Source organism: Jaculus jaculus, chromosome 2 (genome assembly GCF_020740685.1).
Source record: "Jaculus jaculus isolate mJacJac1 chromosome 2, mJacJac1.mat.Y.cur, whole genome shotgun sequence".
In the NCBI taxonomy this organism is placed as follows: domain Eukaryota; kingdom Metazoa; phylum Chordata; class Mammalia; order Rodentia; family Dipodidae; genus Jaculus; species Jaculus jaculus.
In genome coordinates this window covers 124,163,069-124,185,240 of record NC_059103.1, presented here as the reverse complement: position 1 = coordinate 124,185,240, position 22,172 = coordinate 124,163,069, and the positions used below count along the sequence as shown (strand labels likewise).

The window sequence follows — 22,172 nt, the reverse complement described above, 5'->3', positions numbered from 1 at the left end:
TGGGGAATGAGTAGAAAGAAGCTAACCATTCTTTGAAGCTTGCCAAACTTCAGTTCAAACACTTCTTCAGTTTAGCTGTGTAACCACAAGCTAATCACTTAATTCCTCTCAGTCTACTTCACGGGCTACAAATGTGGAAAACTACCTACTTTATAAGCTTGTTGTAAGAATGCAATAAGTAATATATATAGTCATCCTTTTATATCCCCTGTACAGATAAAACCTGTGATACCAAGTCTCTTACATGAAGTGATGTAATGTTGCATATGATCAACACAAAGCCTGTCATCTAATTTAAATTATCTCTAAATTGTCCATAATGCCTAATACAATTCACTGTCATGTGCATGGCTGTGTTACATTGTTTATGGAATAATGATAATGAGAAAATACTTGTACTTGTTCAGTAAAGACCCAACATTTTTCAAATATTTTTGATTTGAGACAGGTTAAATTTGCAGATGCAGAACCTATGGCCATGAAAATCTGATAAAATCCATGGACAGTAGAGCCTATGATAGAAAAGGCAACATGTCTCAATGCCATAATAAATGGTCAATAAATAAAATTATCATTCTTGTCACATTAATCTTCTTTCATAAGATTTCCTGGTCCTCATAAACTAGTTCTACACCCTAGTATTCCATATTAATTGTTAACTGACCCAAATTTGCTCTTCAGATTTCATCTCAGTCCATATATCTTACTCTATAGTTTGAATCACTTTGCAATTTAAGTGTGCCTCTAAATTTTCATGTAAGCTCACTTGCTCTCTTCCTACCTTCTTCCTTCCTTTTTCCTGTGCAAAGTATTGAAAATAGAGCCTCATGAATGTTAGGCAAGCACCCTACCAGTGAAGCGCATCCCCAGTCCCTATATAGACTCTATTTTACTTAAGCATGCCTCCTTGTAACCCAAACACCAAACATATTTAATGCACATTTTTCTTTCCCTTTCATCAGAATTCGGTTCATCTCAGGATCCTTTCTTTATCACTTCTCTTTCCACTCCATTGGTATTTTCTGCTGCATAACATAGGTCCCACACACACTCCAATTTATCACTATAAATACATTCTCTCATGTTACACCATCATTAGTAGCATCTCAGTCTACAGCCTCATTAAGTACCAGAGGTTTGTTTAACTTATCAACTGAAATTTTCAGAAACACTTCACAGCCTTGTACATATTCAGCACATATCTATTAAAGGAAATACTCTGTGCCTGTGTTTCAGGCAGAGATAAATATGCTTGAAGAGCCATGCCTCATTGTTAACTACCTGAACTTAGCAGCCCAGACAGTTTCAAAGAAACTCTGGCAAATATCTATCAGATGATGCCAAGAAGCCAATTTATTTTGAGAAGTTATTGTGGGATATAGCCCTTGTCATATCCACTCAGTCATATAGTATTCTGCAGCTAGCCCAAACTGATGAAATGAAATTGCTCAGTGATGAATATGGATAACTGTACATTAAAAAGCATTCATTCCTCATGTTACAAATTTCCTTGGTTCTGAAATTAGCATCCCCTTTAAGCTTGTGTTTTTCATATATCCTGCCTTATTCACTCATTTGCTCATGCATTTATTCAACAGCTATTTAATATACATTCAAGTGTATCAGAGACATACAACAACAAACACACAAAAAAAATAATAAACTCTTGCACTTATGGAATCTCATTATCCAGCAGAGAGAAACTATTTTTAAAATTGGTCTTGGACTGGAGAGATTACTCCATGGTTAAGGAGTTTGCCTACAAAGCCCAACGACCAGGATTTGATTCACCAGTACCCATGTAAAGCCATACCCATGTATTCACCAGTACCCGTGTAAAGCCATATTCACAAGGTGGTGCATGTGTCTGAAGTACATTCTTTCCAGTGGCTAGAGGCCCTCTCTGCCTCTCTCTCTCTCACACACACACACACAAATAAATACATGAATTTTTTTTTAAATTGGTCTTTAGTATGTTAAGTAATTCTAAGTGCTATAGAGAAAAATGAAGCAATATGGGTGGTGGTTAAGGTCAGAGAAGACCTCACTAAGAAAGGAACATGTCAAAAAAAATATATCTACAAGTCAGGGCTGGAGAAATAGCTTAATGGTTAAACACTTGCCTGTGAATCCTATGGGCCCCAGTTTGAGGCTCAATTTCCCAGGACCCATGTTAGCCAGATACATAAGGGGGCACATGCATCTGGAGTTCGTTTGCAGTGGCTGGAGGCCCTGGCACACCCATTCTCTCCCTCTCCCTCCTTCCCTTCCTCCTTCCCTCCCTCCTCCCCTCCCTCCATCTCTGTGTGTGTCTATCTCTCTCTGCCACTGTCAACTAAATAAATAAAAACAAAAAAAATGTTTTTATATTTACAAGTCATTAGTAAAAATGACAGTGAGATATTTTTTCAAGGGACTGAACATGGTAAAGAGCTGAGCATGTTAGTTAGTACATGCCTGTACACTGAAGAGGCTGAGAAAAGAGAATCATAAGTTTGAAACCAACATGGGACTCATAGCAAGAACCTATAACAACAACAACAATGAAAATAGATACGTGAGAAAATATTGTTCCTGACAGGAGTAATAACTACAAAGGCCCAGAATAAAGAGTACTGAGAGCATACTTGAGAAATCACATATCAGGTAAGAGTGCTGTGACAGGGCACTAAACTTCATGGGCCTTGTAGCCCTTGTTAAAATGTTTGGCTTTAAGTGGGATGAGAAACCAAAAGAGAGTTGTAAGAAAAGACGTAATAAGCTGATTGGCATTTTAAAGAATGTCTGCAGTTGTATTAAAAAAAAAAAAAAGGGCTGGAGAGATGGCTTAGCGGTTAAGGGCTTGCCTGTGAAGCCTAAGGACCCCGGTTCGAGGCTCAGTTCCCCAGGTCCCACGTTAGCCAGATGCACAAGGGGACGCACGCATCTGGAGTTCGTTTGCAGAGGCTGGAAGCCCTGGCGCGCCCATTCTCTCTCTCTCCCTCTATCTGTCTTTCTCTCTGTGTCTGTTGCTCTCAAATAAATAAATAAATAATTTTTTAAAAAACCTGAAGCTAAAAGCTCAGGGAGCCCAGAGAGAAGACATCTGAATAGGAAGTGCCAGAAATCCATCTTTCTTCCTAGAAAACCATCACATAAACATGAGTCTGAAATTACTATTTTGGACTTCTGAAGTTTCCCTGAATTATTGTAGCTTTCCAGGTAAAGCCTCAGCCTCACCTCTTACATTTTACTTAATTTCTGTTGATATAAGCTAGTAACACTCTAGTGGCTACCTAGCCCTGGTCCATCTGCTCCATGGAAGGTAGCCTCAAGTAGATTTTTATTTGGTAAACAAAGACCTTCTTCTCAAACTATTGAGATTCTGTGTGCTAACTTCTGGTTACTACTTCTGACTATAGTGGTGCGTGCAGAGGTAGTCAGTTATAGTTGGAATAGCCAGTCTTCCAGGAGACTTTTTAAAACAACACCTGGAGGGAGTCTTCCTTTTTAAAACTTTTTCCCTTTAAGGAGTCAAGCACTTAAGATTAGAATAGTGAAAAGAAACCACATATACAAGGGAAACCAAAAATTACCTTGTGTGCTCTCAGAAAGACATGGGCTCAGGAAAGACCCGAGACTTTAAGCTTTCATTAAAATCTAGGAAAGAGATGCCCTATGAATTAAAAAAAAAAAAATGAGAAGAGCAAATGCCAAGAAAAAGAATTTAATGTTTAGAATTATGACATTATATCATTCAAGCATGCCACTGTATTTAATCACCTTCTTGTTGATGGAACAAAATGCCTGACAGTTTAAGGGAAGAAAATTGCATTTCAGATTACAGCCACTGGTTACAGTCTATCAGGGTGGCAAAGGCATCGTGACAGGAGATTGAAACTGCTTGAAGCAAGTCCTCAATAAGTAAGCATGCTGAGGCACAGCCAGTTCCCTCCTTTTTTATATAGCCCAGAAGCTCAGTCCACGGAATGATTTTGCCCCACCTCTATTAACCTCAGTAAGATAATCACTCACAGTCATGCCTATAACCTCAGCACTGGAAAGGTGGAGACAGAGGATCAAGAGTTGATCAAAAACATAGGGGAGGGAGATTAAGACATTTCCAAATAAACAAAATCTCAAGAAGTTCATTCCCAACTAGCTCTCCTAGTAAGCTAAAAAGTAGTTTTTTGAGATGAAAAGGTTCCAGAATAAATTGCTAATAACAAGCCCAGTTAGAACAATATATGTACAGAGTGTTGTTATAATCCAAGCTCAATAATTTTAAAATATGTGTTAAAGCTATTCACAGAAGCCATAGGTTGTTACAGAAAAATCACAGTGCTAGGGGTGGGGATATTGATCAGAGAGGCCTCTGAGGCCTCCAAAACAATACAAGCTACTATTACCAAGGCGCTTGTTTGCTAACCAGAACTAGATGGTAAGACCCTATTGCTGAAGATTCCACATGCTTTGGTTGCAGGACACTGAGAAACCAAGCTAGAACTGAACTAGAAACCTCCTCCCTCCTGGCTAGCTGTCATTGTGGTGCAATAGTGACAAATGTCATCAACAACCAAGGTGTGCCCACTAGTGCAATAGTAGTATATCTGTTATGGGATAAGCCAGCTGCTCTATGACTGAATTTGAGGTCCACTCCACGGGAGGGAATTCATACCTATATTGAAAATCTAGTAAAAAGCATATGGGTCATAAGCCGTAGAGTAAGGGAAGCTATTACCAATGTTTGGTTAAAGGGATATATCATGTTCACTTAAAATTTTTAAAAAATAAAATAAAAAAGAATCCAAGCAAGAGGTTAGACTGACTCAAATCAAAATTACCTGATGTAGGAGCAATATGATTCTGAACATTTTCATTACAGAGCTCACAGCATTAGCACATAACTTAAATGAGATTGAATATAGTAGTGCTTTGGATCAGATGTTCCCATAAAATGTGTTCTGAATCCTAGGCCCCCAGCTGGTAACAGTTTGGAAGATGGAGTCTTGCTGGAGAAGGTATATTCCTAGGGGTTGCCTTACGCGTGTTATAACCAGCTCTCCATTGCTAGAACTTGTTTCACTCTCCTGCTGCTCTTTTCCAACTGCTGTGGCAGAGGTGATGTCCACCTTCTGCTCATACTATGCTTTTCCTAGCCATTATGAAGCTTTGTTTCAAGACTGTAAGCCAAGATAAAAACTTTCCTCCCCTCAGCTGCTTTTGGTTGGGTGTTTCTTCCCAACAGTGTTAAGGTAACTATAATAATATGGACTGTTGGTAGAGAATAAAAGCAAAAAGAATTGTCAAATAAAGACCAAACTTTCCCCAGGCAATAGGAAGGAGTTGTGGTACATCACCAGGGAGAATATTGAGCAGCAATCTACATTGCATGCCACAGTGAGGACTGGAAGAAAGGGCTGGTTACCCACAATCTTGGGGACAATCACATGGAGATAGGGAGGAAGGAGTCCCATATGCAAGGTGACAAGCAGCGGTTTACCCGCTGAAGAAGGAAAAGCAAAGGTTAAGATGGCCAGACAGGTAAAGTCAGCAAATAATGACGGCAGGAGACAGCAAGAGCCCTGTAGAGCATCTGTGATTGATCCTCTACCCTAGACCAGGAACTCGCTGTTTCAGTCCAACATGACTTCCACTTAAGGGAAACTTAGTCCCCACAGTCATGGAGGAAGTCCTAGTTGTCAGAAACTATACAACCATCAACTAGACAGCTCTACAAAGCTCCCCAACTCCAGCAGTGCCTGGATGTATCCCATGTCCCCTCCACCATGCTGCTCCTCACACCTAACCTTTATTCTGGAAACTCCATAGCATAGAGGAATGAGGTTTGACCCATTTCAGAGAACATTTCCCCTGGGCCCTGGCTTAAGCTGACACTCCTGATGCCTCTGCTCATGCCAAAGACTCTCGTAATGCCTACTTTCATCTCTAAGGCGCTTAGGAAGTTCCACCCTTCCTGTTCGGGATCTTTCCCCTGCCTAGGAGTGTGCCAGCTAACCAAAGCATAGGAAAACTCAACTCAAAGTAACCAGAAAACAGGTACAGAAAACTTAGAGAGCTCAATCAGTGACTCTAACTGTATAAGCAATAAGATCTTAATAAAGTGTTCTATGGTATAAGGTACGTCTCACAACCAAAAAAGAAAGGGGAAAAAAAAGAAGGCATGACAATTTTCAATATGTTCTATATAGCACAAGCACACAGCATAAATTTTGTCTAGAAAAAACTGCTAATGAGAATTACATGGGGCTGTTGTGTTTGGTGACATCTGTTTCTTATTTATCCCAGCACTCAAGAGACTGAGGCAGGAGGATTGCAAGTCTGAGACCAGCCTGGGATAAGTAATGAGACACTATCTCCAAAAGAAGAAAAACAGCAGCTCAGTCCTACAGCACCCATGCCTAGCATGCCTGTGTTGGATTCCTAGTACCACAAAGGGGGCATAGAGACTGAGTAGCAAGTAGGCCAGAGGATATAGAAGTCTCAAGATCATAATTCTAAAACATAGTGTAGAGCTGAACTGATAGAAACAAAATTTATTAACTTACCTGTCAGTACTGTACTAAGCAGGAGGAGGAGAGGGGAGAAAAAAGAGAAGGAAGAGGAGAAGGAAGAGGAAAAGGAGAATTTGAGGAGGAGGAGGGGGCAAGGAAGAGAAAGAGCAGGAGGAAGAGGAAGCAGAAACAGCAGCAATGGTGGTTTTGTGCCAGGCACCAAGATTAATACTTTAAATGAAGCATTTCCTCTAATCCTCACAACAATTTTTGAAGGTGTGAACTATTATTATCTCTGTTTTCTGAGTAGAAAAATTGGATTTGAGGAAGAAACTTATCAAAAGTCAAATAATTAATAATAGTGAATCACCTTACTTACACTTCAGTAGCATTTTCTACCAAATGTTGAAGTGTGTATGTGTTCAAGCTGCAGTGTGGTGGATGGAAAATGGCAGATTAAAGAGTTTTGATCCTACTCTAAAAGAAAGGAAATGCCCTGAGGGTTTTTGTTCAGGGAAATGACACATTCAGAACAGAGCATTGCTAAGTCATATGATTTGGAGGGAAGAGACAGCTGCAGTGGCAGAAACCAGCCAGTGAGATGGCTCCAAAAAATAAATTAAAATCAAGAGTTTACAGTGCTTACATTAGAGTAATGAGAACAAGAAAAGAAAGGAAGGAACTTATTCACAAAACTTTTCAAGGATAACCTAAAATAACATAACAATAGATTGGTCATTAAAAAGCAAGGATATAGGCAATTTATTTAGTCCTTTAAATGAATAATGTAGTCTAATTAGTAAGACTACAGAATGCAGCACAGTTTAGCAATGGTTGCAGGAGGCAGAAGGGTCAGACATGACAATAGGTAGTTTTTAATGAGTACTTGTGGTGTCCTGATTAAATGGATAATTCAACTTGCACAAATTTGTCAAAACTGTGGTGCAACTGAAAAAATTAGACAAAACTGGAGGAAAAAAATTGGTAAGTCAGAACTTGGGTGAATCCATTCCATTTTAAAGTAGTTTAAGCTAACAGAAAAACATACAGGTGGTGATTCCAAAAGACAATTATTATTATATGATGCTAAAGATTGGGAGATAAATGAAAATAAGAGAATAATTGACAGACAATTAAGTAGGGATAGCTGGGCTGGAGAGATGGCTTAGCAGTTAAGTTCTTGCCTGTGAAGCCTAAGGACCCCAGTTCGAGGCTCTTTTCTCCAGGACCCACATTAGCCAGATGCACAAGGGGGCACACACATCTGGAGTTCATTTCTCTGTGTCTGTCACTCTAAAATAAAGAAGGGGTAGCTAAGAGATGACTGAGGAAAAGGTGAATTTTATCATTTGTGCCATTAAACAAATGAACTGGAATAAAGACATATGGCTGTAATACAGTTAGGAACGTTGTGATCAAGATTGCCACTCTCACCTCTGCTCTTCAACATAGTACTAGAAGTCCTAGCCCAAGCAATAAGGCAGGAGAAAGAAATAAAAGGGATACATATTGGAAAGGAAGAAGTTAAGTTAGCCATATTTGCAAACTACATGATCCTACACATAAGTGATCTGAGAGTCTCCATCTCAACACTCTTAAAGATGATTAATTTCTTCAGCAAAGTAGCAGGTACAAAATCAATGCAAAAAAATTAGTAACCATTCTATATGCAGAAGGACAATGATACAGAAAGGAAATTAGCATCATTTTCCATAACAAATAATAATAATAATAACAATACCTTGGAACAACACTAATCAAGGATGTGGAAGGCTTATACAATGAAAACACTCAAGGAAGAAATTGAGGAGGGACTTGAGAAGATGGAAAAACCTCCCATGTTCCTGCATAGGCAGAATTAACATTGTGAAAATAGCAATCCTACCAAAACCAATATAGAGATTTCATGTAATACCAATAAAAATCACAGCAGTATTCTTCACAGAGCTGGAAAAAAATGATCTCAAAATTAATATGGAATGGCAGCAGGCCTCAGATATCCAAGCATGTTCTCAGCAAAAGAAACACCTCTGGAGGCATCACCATACCTGATTTAAAGGTATATTACAAAGCCATAGTAACAAAAGTAGCATGGTACTGGCATAAAAACAGGATTATAGACCAACGGAACAAAATTGAGGATCTGGACTTTAGGTCAAGTAACTATAACCACTTGATCTTCCTCAAAAGCCCTAATAATAAGGACTGGGAAAAACAAAGCATCTTCAACAAATGGTGCTGGACAAACTGGATAACCATAAGCAGAAAAATGAAACTAGACCCACACATCTTACCATGCACAAAAATCAAGTCCAAGTGGATCAAAGACCTCAATATAAGACTGAAAACTCTGCTACTACTGGAAGAAAAAAATAGGAGGAACTTTCCATGATATAAGAGTGGGAAAGACTTCCTTAACAAAACCCCAGTAGCTCAGTCACTTAAACAACCACTCAACCATTGAGATCTCATGATGCTAAAAAGTTTTTTGACAGACAAGCATACAATAAGCAAAGCAAATAGACTACACACAGAATGGTAGAAAATGTTTGCTGGATAGACAGCTGACAGAGGCCAAATTTCTAAAATCTACAAATAACTCAAAAACCTAAATAATAAAAAAAAAAAATTCCTCCCACAAAGTGGGGCAGAGAACTAAACAGGGAGTTCTCAGAGGAAGAAATACAAATGGCAAACACACACTGAAGAAACTGTTCAAGGGCTGAAGAGATGGTTTAGTTGTTAAAGTGTTTGCCTGCAAAACCAAAGGATCCCCATTCAATTCCCCAGATGCACAAGGGGGGTGCATGCATCTGGAGTTCATTTGCAGTGGCTAGAGGCCCTGGCATGCCCATTCTCTCTTTCTCTCTCTCAAATAAATAAATACATAAAATTTTTAAAAATTTTAAAAAGAAAATGATCAACACTCCTAAGCATCAGGGAAATGAAAATTAAAACAAAATATAGCTATTTTGTTGTATATAATCAAACTACACTAGAGACAAGTCAATCCAAAAATCAGCTCCTAAATACCTTAGCAAAACAGTAAAGCAGTTTCTATCTAGAGTGTTCAGGTAAGTAGAGGCTAGGTTTACATCTTTCTGTGAATTAATAAACAATCCTTGGGAATTCAACTAAATTATTATTAGATAAATCCTCCTGTATTGTTCCTAGCACACTACCATAGAAGAACATTGAGATGATAGAAGGCTTCAATTTGTTACAAAGAGACAACATTAAAAAGTCTCATTCCATCCAATTAGATTAAATTCTTCATTTAAAATGTTTGTCAATCCTTTTTATTTAGAGGAAACAGACATTCTAGAATAAAAATGTAGTATGGAAAGGAATTATTATTGCTTTAAATTTATTCATTTATTTATTTACAAGTAGAGAGACATAGAGAGAAGAAAGACAGAGAGAATGAGAATGGTCATGCCAGAGCCTCCAGGCACTGCAAACAAACTCGAGATGCATGCACCCCCTTGTGCATCTGGCTTACTTGTGCACTAGGGAATTGAACCTAGGTTCTTAAGCTTCCCAGACAAGCACCTGAAACCTCTAAGCCATCTCTGCCACCCAAGAATTACTTTTTAAACACAGTAGAAACTTGCATTTCTTTTCTCTCCTCTTTGCCCCCATTCCCATGGGGGAAAGGAATTATTTTAAGGAATTTTTATTTTAATTATTTGTTTAATTAATATTTAATTTATTATTTTATTTATTTATTTATTTATTTATTATTTAATTAATAATTGTTTTAAGGAATTTTATTTTATTTATTCTTGGAGTATTTTAGGCTGACTTGATATTTTTACCTTAAAAGAGAATCCTGGGTAGGAAAGATGGCTTAGCGGTTAAGGTACATACCTGCAAAGCCTAAGGACCCATGTTCGATCTCCAGGTCCCATGTAAGCCAGACGCACAAGGTAACACAAGCGTACAAATTCATACATGTGCACAAGATGGCACACACGTCCAGAATTCAATTGCAGAGGCTGGAGACCCTGGCATGCCAATTCTCTCTCTCTCTCTTTCTCTCTCTCATTAAAAAGCCAGGTGTCTTGTGCTTACTTCAAAAATAAAGAAATAAAATAATAGCCAGATGTGGTGGTGCATGCCTTTAATCCAGCATTTGGGAGGCAGAGATAGGGGTATCTACATGAGTTTGAGGCTACTGTGAGACTCCATAGTGAATTCCAGGTTTGGCTGGGCTAGAGTGAGGCTCTATGTCGATAAACAAAAACAAAAACAAAGTAAACAAAAATGATAATCCTTACCATAAAATGCTTTATTATCCAGAACTTTCCTTTCCTGTTAAAGAATTTTTCTTCATTGTGTCTGTTATTTAAATATAACTTCAATAATGAACAACTGAATTTAACTGCTCTGAAATTTGCCTCCAATTACAACTAACTAACTTGTTTACTTGTTTTGGGTTTGAAAGTGTTCTTTTTTTTTGTTTTTTTACCGTTTTGCAGATCTCAAAATGGAGCCCACACCCTCACTCCTCATTTACTAAGTAGATGCTCTACTACTGAGCTACATTCACCAAGCTAGGATATTTTTTAAAGCCTCAAATTCAGACCTAGACAGGTGATTCAGCAGTTGAAGGCTTTTTTTTTTTTTTTTTTTTTTTTTTTTTGCAAAGCCTGCCAGCCTGGGCTCAGTTCCCCGGTGGCTAATGTAAAATTGGATGGACATTTGCATGCAGCATCAAGAAACCTTTCACACACCTAAAGATGCTCGCACTCATGCAAAAGTAAATAGTTTTTTTAATATTTTATTTTTATTTATTTATTTATTTGACAGAGAAAGAGGGATGGGGAGAGAGAGAGAGAGAATAGGCGCGCCAGGGCCTCCAGCCACTGCCAATGAACTCCATACGCATGCGCCCCCTTGTGCATCTGGCTAACATGGGTCCTGGGGAGGGGCCCTCTGGCTTTGTAGTCAAACACCTTAACCACTAAGCCATCCCTCCTGCACAGTTAATAGTTTTTTAAAATCTCAAACACATTTTTTTCTTTTCATTGGTTGTTTTTCGTTTCGTAAGAGTCTTGTTATGTGTCCCAGACTGCCATAGAAGTTACCATGTAGCAGAGGTGGGTCTTGAATTTGGGATCCTTCTGCCTCAGCCTCCTGAATACTGGGATCATAGGCATGTGCAAGTACACCTGGCTCAAACATGAGCATTTAAATAGATTGTTAAAATAGAAATTTGTGAATTCTGGTTTAAATTTCTACATAGTAATAATCCCACTTTCCTACATACCAATAATCCCACTGGAGTTGTTCATCTCTAATAACTACTTTATTTTTATTTTTATTTTTTTAAAATTTTTCATTTATTTATTTGAGAGCGACAGACACAGAGAGAAAGACAGATAGAGGGAGAGAGAGAGAATGGGCGCGCCAGGGCTTCCAGTCTCTGCAAACGAACTCCAGACGCGTGCGCCCCCTTGTGCATCTGGCTAACGTGGGACCTGGGGAACCGAGCCTCGAACCAGGGTCCTTAGGCTTCACAGGCAAGCGCTTAACTGCTAAGCCATCTCTCCAGCCCGCGTTTTTATTTTTTATTTTGTTTATTTTTACTTATTTATTTGAGAGCAACCGAGAGAGAAAAAGAGAGAGAGAGGAAGGGAGAGAATGGTCATGCCAGGGCCTCCAGCCACTGCAAATGAACTTGAGATGCATGTGCCCTCTTGTGCATCTGGCTAACATGGGTCCTGGAGAACTGAGCCTCAAACTGGGGTCTTTAGGCTTCACAGGCAAGCGCTTAACCACTAAGCCATCTCTCCAGCCCTCTAATAACTACCTTTGATAGTAAGGAAAGTGTCTGTGGTGGGCCTCTATTTGCTTTAGCATCCTGTCTTGTCTTCCATCCAAGTATCCCTAATGAAGGAAGAGAATAAGGACATCCAGCTACTCAAGTTTTCATCAAAGCCTTTAAATTTAATCCTTAATCTTGTTTGAAAAACAGCATAGCAATTGTAGCTGTGACTATATTGTTTTGATGTAAAAATAGTTTTGGGCTAGAGAAATGGCTTAGTGGTTAAGGTGCTTTCCTGCTAAGCCTAAGAATTCATGTTCAAATCTCTGTTCCCATGTAGCCAGGTGTACAGGGACATAGCATGTGATGTCACACAAGCACACAAGGGCTTTCTCTGCTTCTCTCTCTCTCTCTCTCAAGATACATAATTAAAAAATAAGTTTATGGCTGGAGAGATGGCTTGCCTGTGAAGCCTAAGGACCCCGGTTCGAGGCTCGGTTCCCCAGGTCCCATGTTAGCCAGATGCACAAGAGGGCGCACGCGTCTGGAGTTCATTTGCAGAGGTGTGGAAGCCCTGGTGCACCCATTCTCTTTCTCTCCCTCTATCTGTCTTTCTTTCTGTGTCTGTCGCTCTCAAATAAATAAATAATTAATTTAAAAAAATTAAAAAATAAGTTTAGAAAAATAGTCTCAAGTATTTTTCACCAAATAAAATGATAAATATCATAATTGGCCCTATAGCTTTTCAAAATATACCTCCCAGCACACGAACCATGCATTTCTAACAAAAAGGAGAACACTTGCAAAAGTGGACATGGATGCAAGGGAAGACACACATTTGCTGCTTGGGGCAGCAGATCGCCTGCCAACAATGAGTTCATACAAGGTGAGGACTCAGGCTTCCAGATAAACAAGAGCTAAGTCTGCCTGTCCACAGTCCTAGACTCTCCGGGATCTTAGAAAAAGCTTGGTTCCTTCTCAGCTGAACACATCTGTCCTCTGACCTTTGGCTTTCCCTGCATCTTTGGTTCTGTAGGTCAGCCTGTATAAAGACTCAGTGCTTGATGCTGGTTTATGCCCATTTCTCCTTGGGGTGCCAAGTCTGTTGGGAGTACACTGTAGACGAGACTGAACTTGTCGAATCAAATCCTGCTTTAGAAGCAAAACCTTTACCAATTTGAGTTCTACCAACAAGGCTGCATACTCAACACCAGTTCCCAGTGAGCAGTGCTTGGCTTCTTCACCCTTTTCGCCAGAGCAGCCTGGCTTCTTGTTACCTAGGTTGAAGGTTCCCCAATACCAGGTTTCTTTATTCCCCTGCTGGCTTAATCCAAATGAGCTTGTCCCCTGAATTTTACTGGACATAGCAGATGGCCCTGAGATTAGCTGGGCTGTGAGTGATTACCAGTTAAATTGCTAGGGTGGGGGAGGTAAGGGGCGAGCTAATATTAGAAGTTGAATACCAGGCTAGCAGACTGGAATATGCTGCTGCAGAATGACAAGCAAAACAGCTTTTTGAAAAAGAATATGTAAATGAACTCCAGGATGACACTCCAGCAGCAGAAAGTAATGCAACAGAAGGGGGGAAAGATAGGGAGAGAAACAGAATGAAAATGGGTCCTTAATAGTGTACTGTAGACTGGAACAAAATAGCAGCTCTGTTCTGTAACTAATACAAGAGAGAAGATATTTTTGAATAAAGAATCTCTAGCCATTAATAGATTTAAAATCAGGCAAAGCAGTTGTTTGTTATATTTTTACTATTTACTATACCAGACCTTGAAGAGACATTCTCTGGTTTTGTTTTGTTTTGTTTCGTTTTGTTTTGTTTTGTTTCTTAAGACTGGGGTTTCAGTAGGCAGCCCAGGCTATCCTCAGCCTCCTCCTGGGATTATAGACCTTCACCACCACAGCCAGCCCCTAGGGATTATAAAAAGAATCCTGAAGTGCACTGCACTAGCACAGCTCATTCTCATGAGCCCTGCATGCACTTCCGTGTCAGTGCAGCCCTCTCAAACGTGTCCAAGAGTCTTGACTTGAGGCTCTTCTTTTACAAAGCTATGCTGATGTCTACTGGACTTTTGCAAGTTGTCAACCGTCCAGGCCTTCAGCCTAAATTTTAAAATTCCAAATGTGTCCCAAAAGTTTCCTTGGATTTGTCATGCCTACAACAGCAGACACAGAACTAGCAGGAAAATTTTCATTGCAAAAAAGTTTTACTAGATTAGGCGTTATAAGCAACCTGGCCCACAGTGTCTCAGGACAAAGGCCCTAAGAGGGCCTTAGTTCTCATTTCTATGCCAATAATCCATTGCAAATAATCTGAAATGCCCAAACTAGCCATTCACGGTGAGAATGCCACAAGGAAACAAACTTTTCTTAGCTGAAGTGACAAAAGGAATAGACCTACCCAGAAAGGTGAGTCGTTAGTACCTCTAAGCTGCTAAACTCTCAGAAGTCATCTACATCCCTCCTCGTTCGTGAATACTTCTAGATGAAATGTGCTGACCCATCTCATCAGCAGCTTCTGAGATTTCTCCTGGGAAGGGATGTTAAGAGTCATTACGCGAGGCTCACTGTCACTACTCTGCAGCTGTGTGTCTACTGAGATAACGCCACATGCAAATCTGGACGCTTCAGGCCACTGGAGTCTTCCTACACAAAGGAAGTTCCTGAAACAACACAGCCAGGCAGCTTTTCAAACTGTGCAGCAGAGTCTGAATGAAGACTTATACAGACTGTAACTAACCAAATCTTAGGACTGAAGCATTAGAACAAAGAATGTTGGAATATTTACGAAAAGAATTTGCTTGTTAGGAAATGGTTCAATCTCCTTCACTTCTCATGGGACAGAAACTATATCACTTAGAATATGTATGACTTTTGTTAGGGCATTTCACACGCCTAAGGCCATTTTCTTAGCTGAAATAAAAAAAAAAGGAGTCAACATTAATTCTCAGCTCCTTTAGCATTTGTGGTGGTTAAGTGACTAACTTGAGTAGCTCTGCATCTTGTCCTTAATAAATGACTAATGTGCAACATAGCATAGCAGTTCAATGTATGAAGTCATGGCATAAGGTACCTTTATTATAAAAGTGCCTCATGGTTAGAAAAATTTTAAAAATATTTCACCTTCAAAACATCAGAGGCAAAAGAAAAGAAACACAAGATATAGAGCTGCATTTATAAAATTTCAACTGATTTTTGTCAAACAATACTTTTTAAATATTAGTTGATTCTTCTGATCCCCAGATCTCATGCTATACTTAGAGCATATTTGCAGTAGATCCATTTCTTCCTTTCTTAAAATGTCCACCTAAGTTTCCCATCATCAAAAGCTGAGTCTGAGGTTACCTAAGCATGCTATGTGGCCATTGAAGTGAGTTAACCAAAAACATGGTTTGGGGGCTGTAGAGATGCCTTAGCAATTAAGCACTTGCCTGTGAAGCCTAAGTACCCCAGTTCGAGGCTCGATTCCCCAGGACCCACCTTAGCCAGATGCACAAGTGGGCACACGCGTCTGGAGTTCGTTTGCAGAAGCTGGAGGCCCTGGCGTGCCCATTCTCTCTCTTTTTATCTCTCTCTCTCTGCCTCTTTCTCTTTGTTGCTCTCAAATAAATAAATAAAATAAACAAAAATTTTTTTTAAAAAAACATGGTTTGGGGATGGAGAGATGGCTTAGTGATTAAGTGCTTGCCTGTGAAGCCTAAGGACTCTAGTTCAAGACTTGATTCTCCAGGACCAATGGTAGCCAGATGCACAAGGGAGCGCATGCATCTGGAGTTCGTTTGCAGTGGCTAGAGACCCTGGCATGCCCATTCTCTCTGTCTCTATCTCTCTCACTCTCGCTCTTGCTCTCTTGCTCTCTTGCTCTCTCTGCATCTTTTTCTCTCTGTCTGTTGCTCTCAAATAAATAAATAAAAATTTTTTGAAAATATGGTTTGGTCTGGAGAAACTGATCAGTTGGTTGTTCACAAACATGAGGACCTAAGTTTCATCCCTAGAACCCATGTAAAAATGCCATAATCAACTTCAAATAGCCAAAATGAGTTTGAGCAACAAAAATAAGGCTGGTGGTATACCATACCTGATTTTAAACTATATTACAAAGCCATAGTAACTAAAACAGCATGGTATTAGCACAAACACAGACATGTAGATCAATGGAACAGAATAGAGGACCCAGATGTTAATCCAGGCAGCTACAGCCATCTTATTTTTGACAAAAATATTCATTGGAGAAAATACAGCCTCTTGTGTGTGAGCTGGAACCAAAAATCAGTAGCAGAGGCCCATAAGCTAGAAAAAGGCTATAAGGGAGGGAGAAGCAGTCTTAAGGGTATGGTATTATATATATTTAAGTAGAAGAACAGATTACAGGGAGGGGAAAAGTCTAAGTGAGGTCAGGGGAGGAGATTGTTTAAAAGAATGGTGGGGAAAAGGGTCAATTAAAATTCAAGATATTCCGAATAAGACATATGAAAATCTACTTTCTTGAATAATGAATGGCACACCCAGAAGCCACAGATTGTTACTAGAAAATTTTCTGTGCCAGGGACGAGATGACATACCTTCCAGTGAGTTGCTGGCCAAGGAGGTCCCTGTTGCCTCAAAACATTATAAGCTGTTGCCAAGGCCCTTGGTGTCCCATGAGAAAGAGATGGAAAGACCCTATTGCTGAAGACTTCACATGCCTGAGCAGAAAAGTCACTGATAAATCAAGCTGGTGCTGAGCAAAAATCCTTCTCTCTATAGCCCAGCCAATGGAAAGCTGGAAAATACTACAATGTATGTAGCCTTATAGGTGACAGAAGTCATCAGCAATGAAATCAGTGGACACTGGAAACCTCAAGTTTGGCCAGACAGACCAAATGACTGAACGAGTGCAATAGCGGCATGTCTGCTCTGGGAGAAACCAACTGCTCTCTTATTGAACTGAAGGCCCACTCTATGGGAGGGAATACATGCCTGGTACTGAAAACCTAATCAAAACCTATGGCAGGGAAGGTCATGTGCCTTACGGGTATAAAGCCTGCTCTTGTCTGGATAAATGCATATATTACTCTCAGCAAATTGCCCTGAAGGCACTACACTTAATGTTCCTACTCATATATTAATGCTACTCTCACTTCTGGTTAGAGAAGCTTCTCTTTTCAGATAGCAATGACCACTGGGATGACCCAAAAGTCAACACAGTCCTTGAGAAGGGATGGAGGAGTGTCCAGCACGGACACATCTCACACCCTTCAAGGCTCAGGGTCCATTGTGGAAGAGGTGGCAGAAGACTGTAAGAGCCAAAGGAAGGGTATCACTCCTTACATACAACTGTCCGGACAGAACTTGGCCTCAATATCTAAGACCTCACAGTGCCTAGCAATACCCACACAAGACCCTCATAATAGGAGAAAAAGATGATGACTTCAATTTAAAAGAGAGACTAATGGAGAGAGGGAGGGGATATGACAGAGAACAGAGTTATGAAGGGGAAAGTGGGGGAGGGGAGGGAAATACCGTGGTTTGTTGTCTTTAAGTATAGACATCAATAAAAAAAATATGCATAAATAGGAAAGGGTGAACACAAATCAACAATGCCAAGAATAAAAGAGGGTATCACCACCGAGGCTGTAGATACTCACTGGATGCCATGGTCTGTAGGTCTGTATCCAAAATTCATGTTGAAATTTAATCCTCAAAGTGACAGTCCTAAAAGGAAGGGCTTCTAGGTGACAGCCATGCCATGAGGACTTTGCTCTCATGAGTATCTTAGTGTCTTCTGTAAGGACTTCAGTGAGTAAATTTTCCCTTACTGTTCCTATTCTATCTGAGGATACTGACAACTAAAGCTGTCCGTGCCTTGACTTTAAATTTATCAGACTCCATAACAATAAGAAACTAATATCTATCACTTATAAATGATCTAATATCTGACATTTTGTCATAGCAAAATAGATGAAGACATTGGATAGTGAGAAAATATTAAATAAAAATTTTTAAAAATGAACTGAAATGTACAAAGTCATTGAAAGATTCAGCAGCCAAAGTTCACCAAGAAGAAATTACAAACTTAATGGCTTAATAGTAATTATGTAAGGAGAATAGTAATTATGTTAGTGGAATTATATATGCCACAAATCTCACAGAGAAAATTCAGGCCTATGGCCTAGGGGAGGGAAGGGGAGGTAAATACCTTGCTTTGTTGTCTTTAAGTACAGAAGTTGTATATATATGTGGTTAAAAATGCCAGAAGTAGTGGCCTGCACTGTTAATCCTAGTACCAGAGAAGAAGAAATGGGAGGCCCTGGAGCTCATTGGCCAACCCGTCTAGCCTAATTGGAAGCTCCAGGTCAACAAGACAATACCCTGTCTCGAAGAAGGTAGACAGCGCTGCTGAGGGTGACACTTGAGGTTGTCCTCTGGCCTCCACACACAAGCACACATATGTTCACACACATACATATGCACCCACATACACACCAAAAATTCTTAAAGCATGGTTTGGAAATGGGCATGTCTGGATTTGAGCCTGTTATATTTAGTTTGGCCTAAATCTGCTTCCACACTTATATAATAAAATTCAATGCAAAACTACCTTTGTATGTCATACACTGCAACATAACATAGTATGTAAACAAACTTCAAACTAACCTGAGTCCATTCTTGTATGAGCTGAGTCTCAGCCACTTATAGCAGTAGTGCTTTGGACAATCACAGACTACCTGGTCAGACCATTTCTACATAAGGAAAATGTCATATCACACTATGGCCATATAAAACAAGTGTTGTGATTACAGCCAGTCATTTTCTTCTGCATGCCACTTCCTTTGTTCTGACTATAAATATAGCCTGCAGGCATGGTGAGTCAGGGCATTCTAAATTCACTGGAATACTGCCTATTCTAGAACATTGTTGTTGCTCAAGTAAGTTTTGTCAAATTTAATCCATCTCAGATTTTTCTTTAACAAATCTCCCCTGTACACTTATCAAATGTGTGACCCAGGTGATTATACAATAAGCCTCTACTTCTTACTCTTCCAAATGCAACTACCTGTTATGCAGTCTTATTGTGATGATGAAATGAGATAAAGCAGAGCATCTAGCATGAAATTGTGTTGACCATCATTATAAATAAGCAATTATAATACTATGTAACAGACTGATTCATATGAAACAGCTTTAAAAAAAAAAAAAAAGGAACTTGGGTTGGAGAGATGGTTTGTGGTTAAATTTCTTGTTCAACTCCCCAGATCCCACATAAAGCCAGACACACAAGGTTTCACATGAGCAAGTTCATACATGTGCACAAAGTTGTGCATGCATCTGGAGTTCAATTACAGTGGTGGAGGCCCTCTCTCTCGCTCTTGCTCATTCTCACTCTTACTCTCGTTCTTTCTTAAAAAAAAAAAAGTCAGGGGCTAGAGATATGGCTTAGTGGTTAAGCGCTTGACTGTGAAGCCTAAGGACCCTGGTTCGAGGCTCGATTCCCCAGGATCCATGTTAGCCAGGTGTACAAGGTGATGCATGCATCTGGAGTTCGTTTGCATTGGCTGGAGACCCTGGCACACCCATTCTCTCCCTCACTCTCTCTGTCTGTCACTCTCAAATAAATAAATAAAAATAAACAATTTTTTTTAAAGTCAGTCTGTCAGGCTCACCTCATTAAAAAAAAAAAAAAAACAGAAATTTGATAATTCACTCTTCTCAAAATTTCAAAAGCAGGCTGGGCGTGGTGGTACACTCCTTTAATCCCAGCACTCGGGAGGCAAAGATACGAGGATAGTGAGTTCAAGGCCACCCTGAGACTCCATAGTGAATTCCAGGTCAGCCGGGACTAGAGTGAGACTCTATCTTGAAAAACCAAAAAAAAAAAAAAAGAAAGAAAGAAAGAAAAAAAAAAACTCAAAAGCAGGGCTGGAGAGATGGCTTAGCAATTAAGAGCTTGCTGTGAAGCCTAAGGACCTCAGGACCCACATAAGCCAGATGAGCAAGGTGTTGCACGCATCTGGAGTTTGTTTGCAGTGGCTGGAAGCCCTCGTGTGCTCTCTCTCTCTCTCTCTCTCTCTCTCTCTCTCTCTCTCTCTCTCTCTCTCTGCCTCTTTCTCCTTCTGTCTGTCTGTTGCTCTCAAATTAAAAAAAAAAAAATTCAAAAGCAAGGGCCTGGAGATGTCTCAGTAGACAAAGTATTCAGAGGTCAAGTTGGAATGCACAAGTTCAATCCTTAGACCTCATAAAAAAAGTCAGAAACCATAGCAGGCTTCTGTAATCCTACCAGTGACAGTGATATAGGAAATGGACATAGGAGAATTTCCAGGAAGCTCATGGTGAGTGCAAGAAATAATAGCATAGCAAGAATTCAGAGCAAGAAACTGCCTCAAATGAGTGAGCAGGAGAGGACCGACCAGAAAGCTTCCTCCAATCCTACCCACATGCTTTGGCACATGCACCCCCACACTCACTCAACACACATCAACAGGCAAGCACACATGAACACACAAATAAATAATAAATAAATAGTTTTTACTTCAAAAACAATAAAGAATATATTCCTATAAAGAAAACCACATAAATATATTTCAGGGCAAGTTCATTATTTTTAACATACATTTTTCACTTTCTACAATGTTAGTGACATTTTGTGCCCTTACATATAAACCCCATATAAATGATTGACATTTCACACCAAAATGGGCAGTTGCTTCCATTCTGCATAATTTTCTTACACGTAATTTTCTTACACATAATTTTTCATCTCATATTTACATTTAGAAGCATAGATAAAACAACTATAAAAAAGCCAGCATTACAAAGAAACTAAACATATATAATTTGATCAACCAACTTAATCAAAACAAGTTTTCAGACATGTATGCATTTGACCATGGACTGTTTTGTTTATTTTGGGTCTCCCTCTAACGTAGGCTAACCTGAAACTCAATTTGTAACCCCAGGCTGGCCTCGAACTCGATCCTCCTGCCTCAGCCTCTCCAGTGCTGGGACTAAAGGCACGCACCACCGGCTATCATGTACTACTGATACCGTCATCCACACTAAGGACTGCCTCACCACCATAGCCCCACTGACTGGTACACTATGGAGTCTTCCCATCTCCAGACCCACAGCAGGAAAAGATTAACTCTTCTCCTAAAGGTAAATCACCTCCCAGCATTTTGTTTCCACATCTTCTCTGTTGTGGCTTTGACCGGCTAGGATCCTACATTAAAATGGGAAATAATAGGTTAGATTCTCTTCAGACTTACCATATGTTATCATTTTTTTAAACATGGCTAGCAGTGATTCTTCTGGTATCTAGCACACATTTGATGAATGTCTTTAAGCATGAGAAGAGACCTTATGTAAATCAGAGAAGTAGGAGGACTTATTCAGGGCTGCTAATGAAGCTGTTAAGCCGGCAGCTGTTGCTGGGCTGATTACTGGCATCAATCAGTGTGAGGCTGACTATCCGTTTCTTCCTTTCCTCCATAGAATATGTAAATAGCACATGTCTGGGAACTTCGCTAAAACAGCAGTCAAAGAGTACTTGAGAACACTGGGCTCTCCTTTCTGCTAATGCTCTGGTAGGAAGAACTCTCACTAACGTAAATGGACATTCTGTGTGCTTCATTCAACTGCTCTGTACTCCCTGGGACGCCACTGGGTTCCCCCATTTCAATAGCTCAGTTATGTTAAGTAACAAGTTAGGACCCTTTTTTATCCAAGGCATCGCGAGACCATTCTTTCATGTATGTAATAGAGTCTTAAGAGTGAAGAATTTGCCTTTTTGTTTCTAGTAACACAATTGTGCATCCTTTGTTTCAGTCATCTATTTAATTCCAACATGGTATCAAAATCAACATTCAACAATCGTAGATCTGGGAAGGTTGTTACTCATGCCAAGGCACAACTGATTTCTG

The 22,172-nt window shown here is 39.7% G+C and overlaps 1 protein-coding gene across 1 annotated transcript in view; it reads right to left on the bottom strand.

Moving 5' to 3' along the window:
- Window positions 1-21,581, bottom strand: part of Rp1 (RP1 axonemal microtubule associated) — a 298,773-nt gene extending 277,192 nt beyond the window's left edge. Inside the window, exon 1 of the mRNA XM_045144358.1 lies at window positions 21,519-21,581. Coding sequence (XP_045000293.1) covers window positions 21,519-21,521 — 3 coding nt within the window. The 5' untranslated portion in view covers window positions 21,522-21,581. The remainder of the gene's footprint in view (window positions 1-21,518) is intronic.
- Window positions 21,582-22,172: the final 591 nt, after the last annotated feature.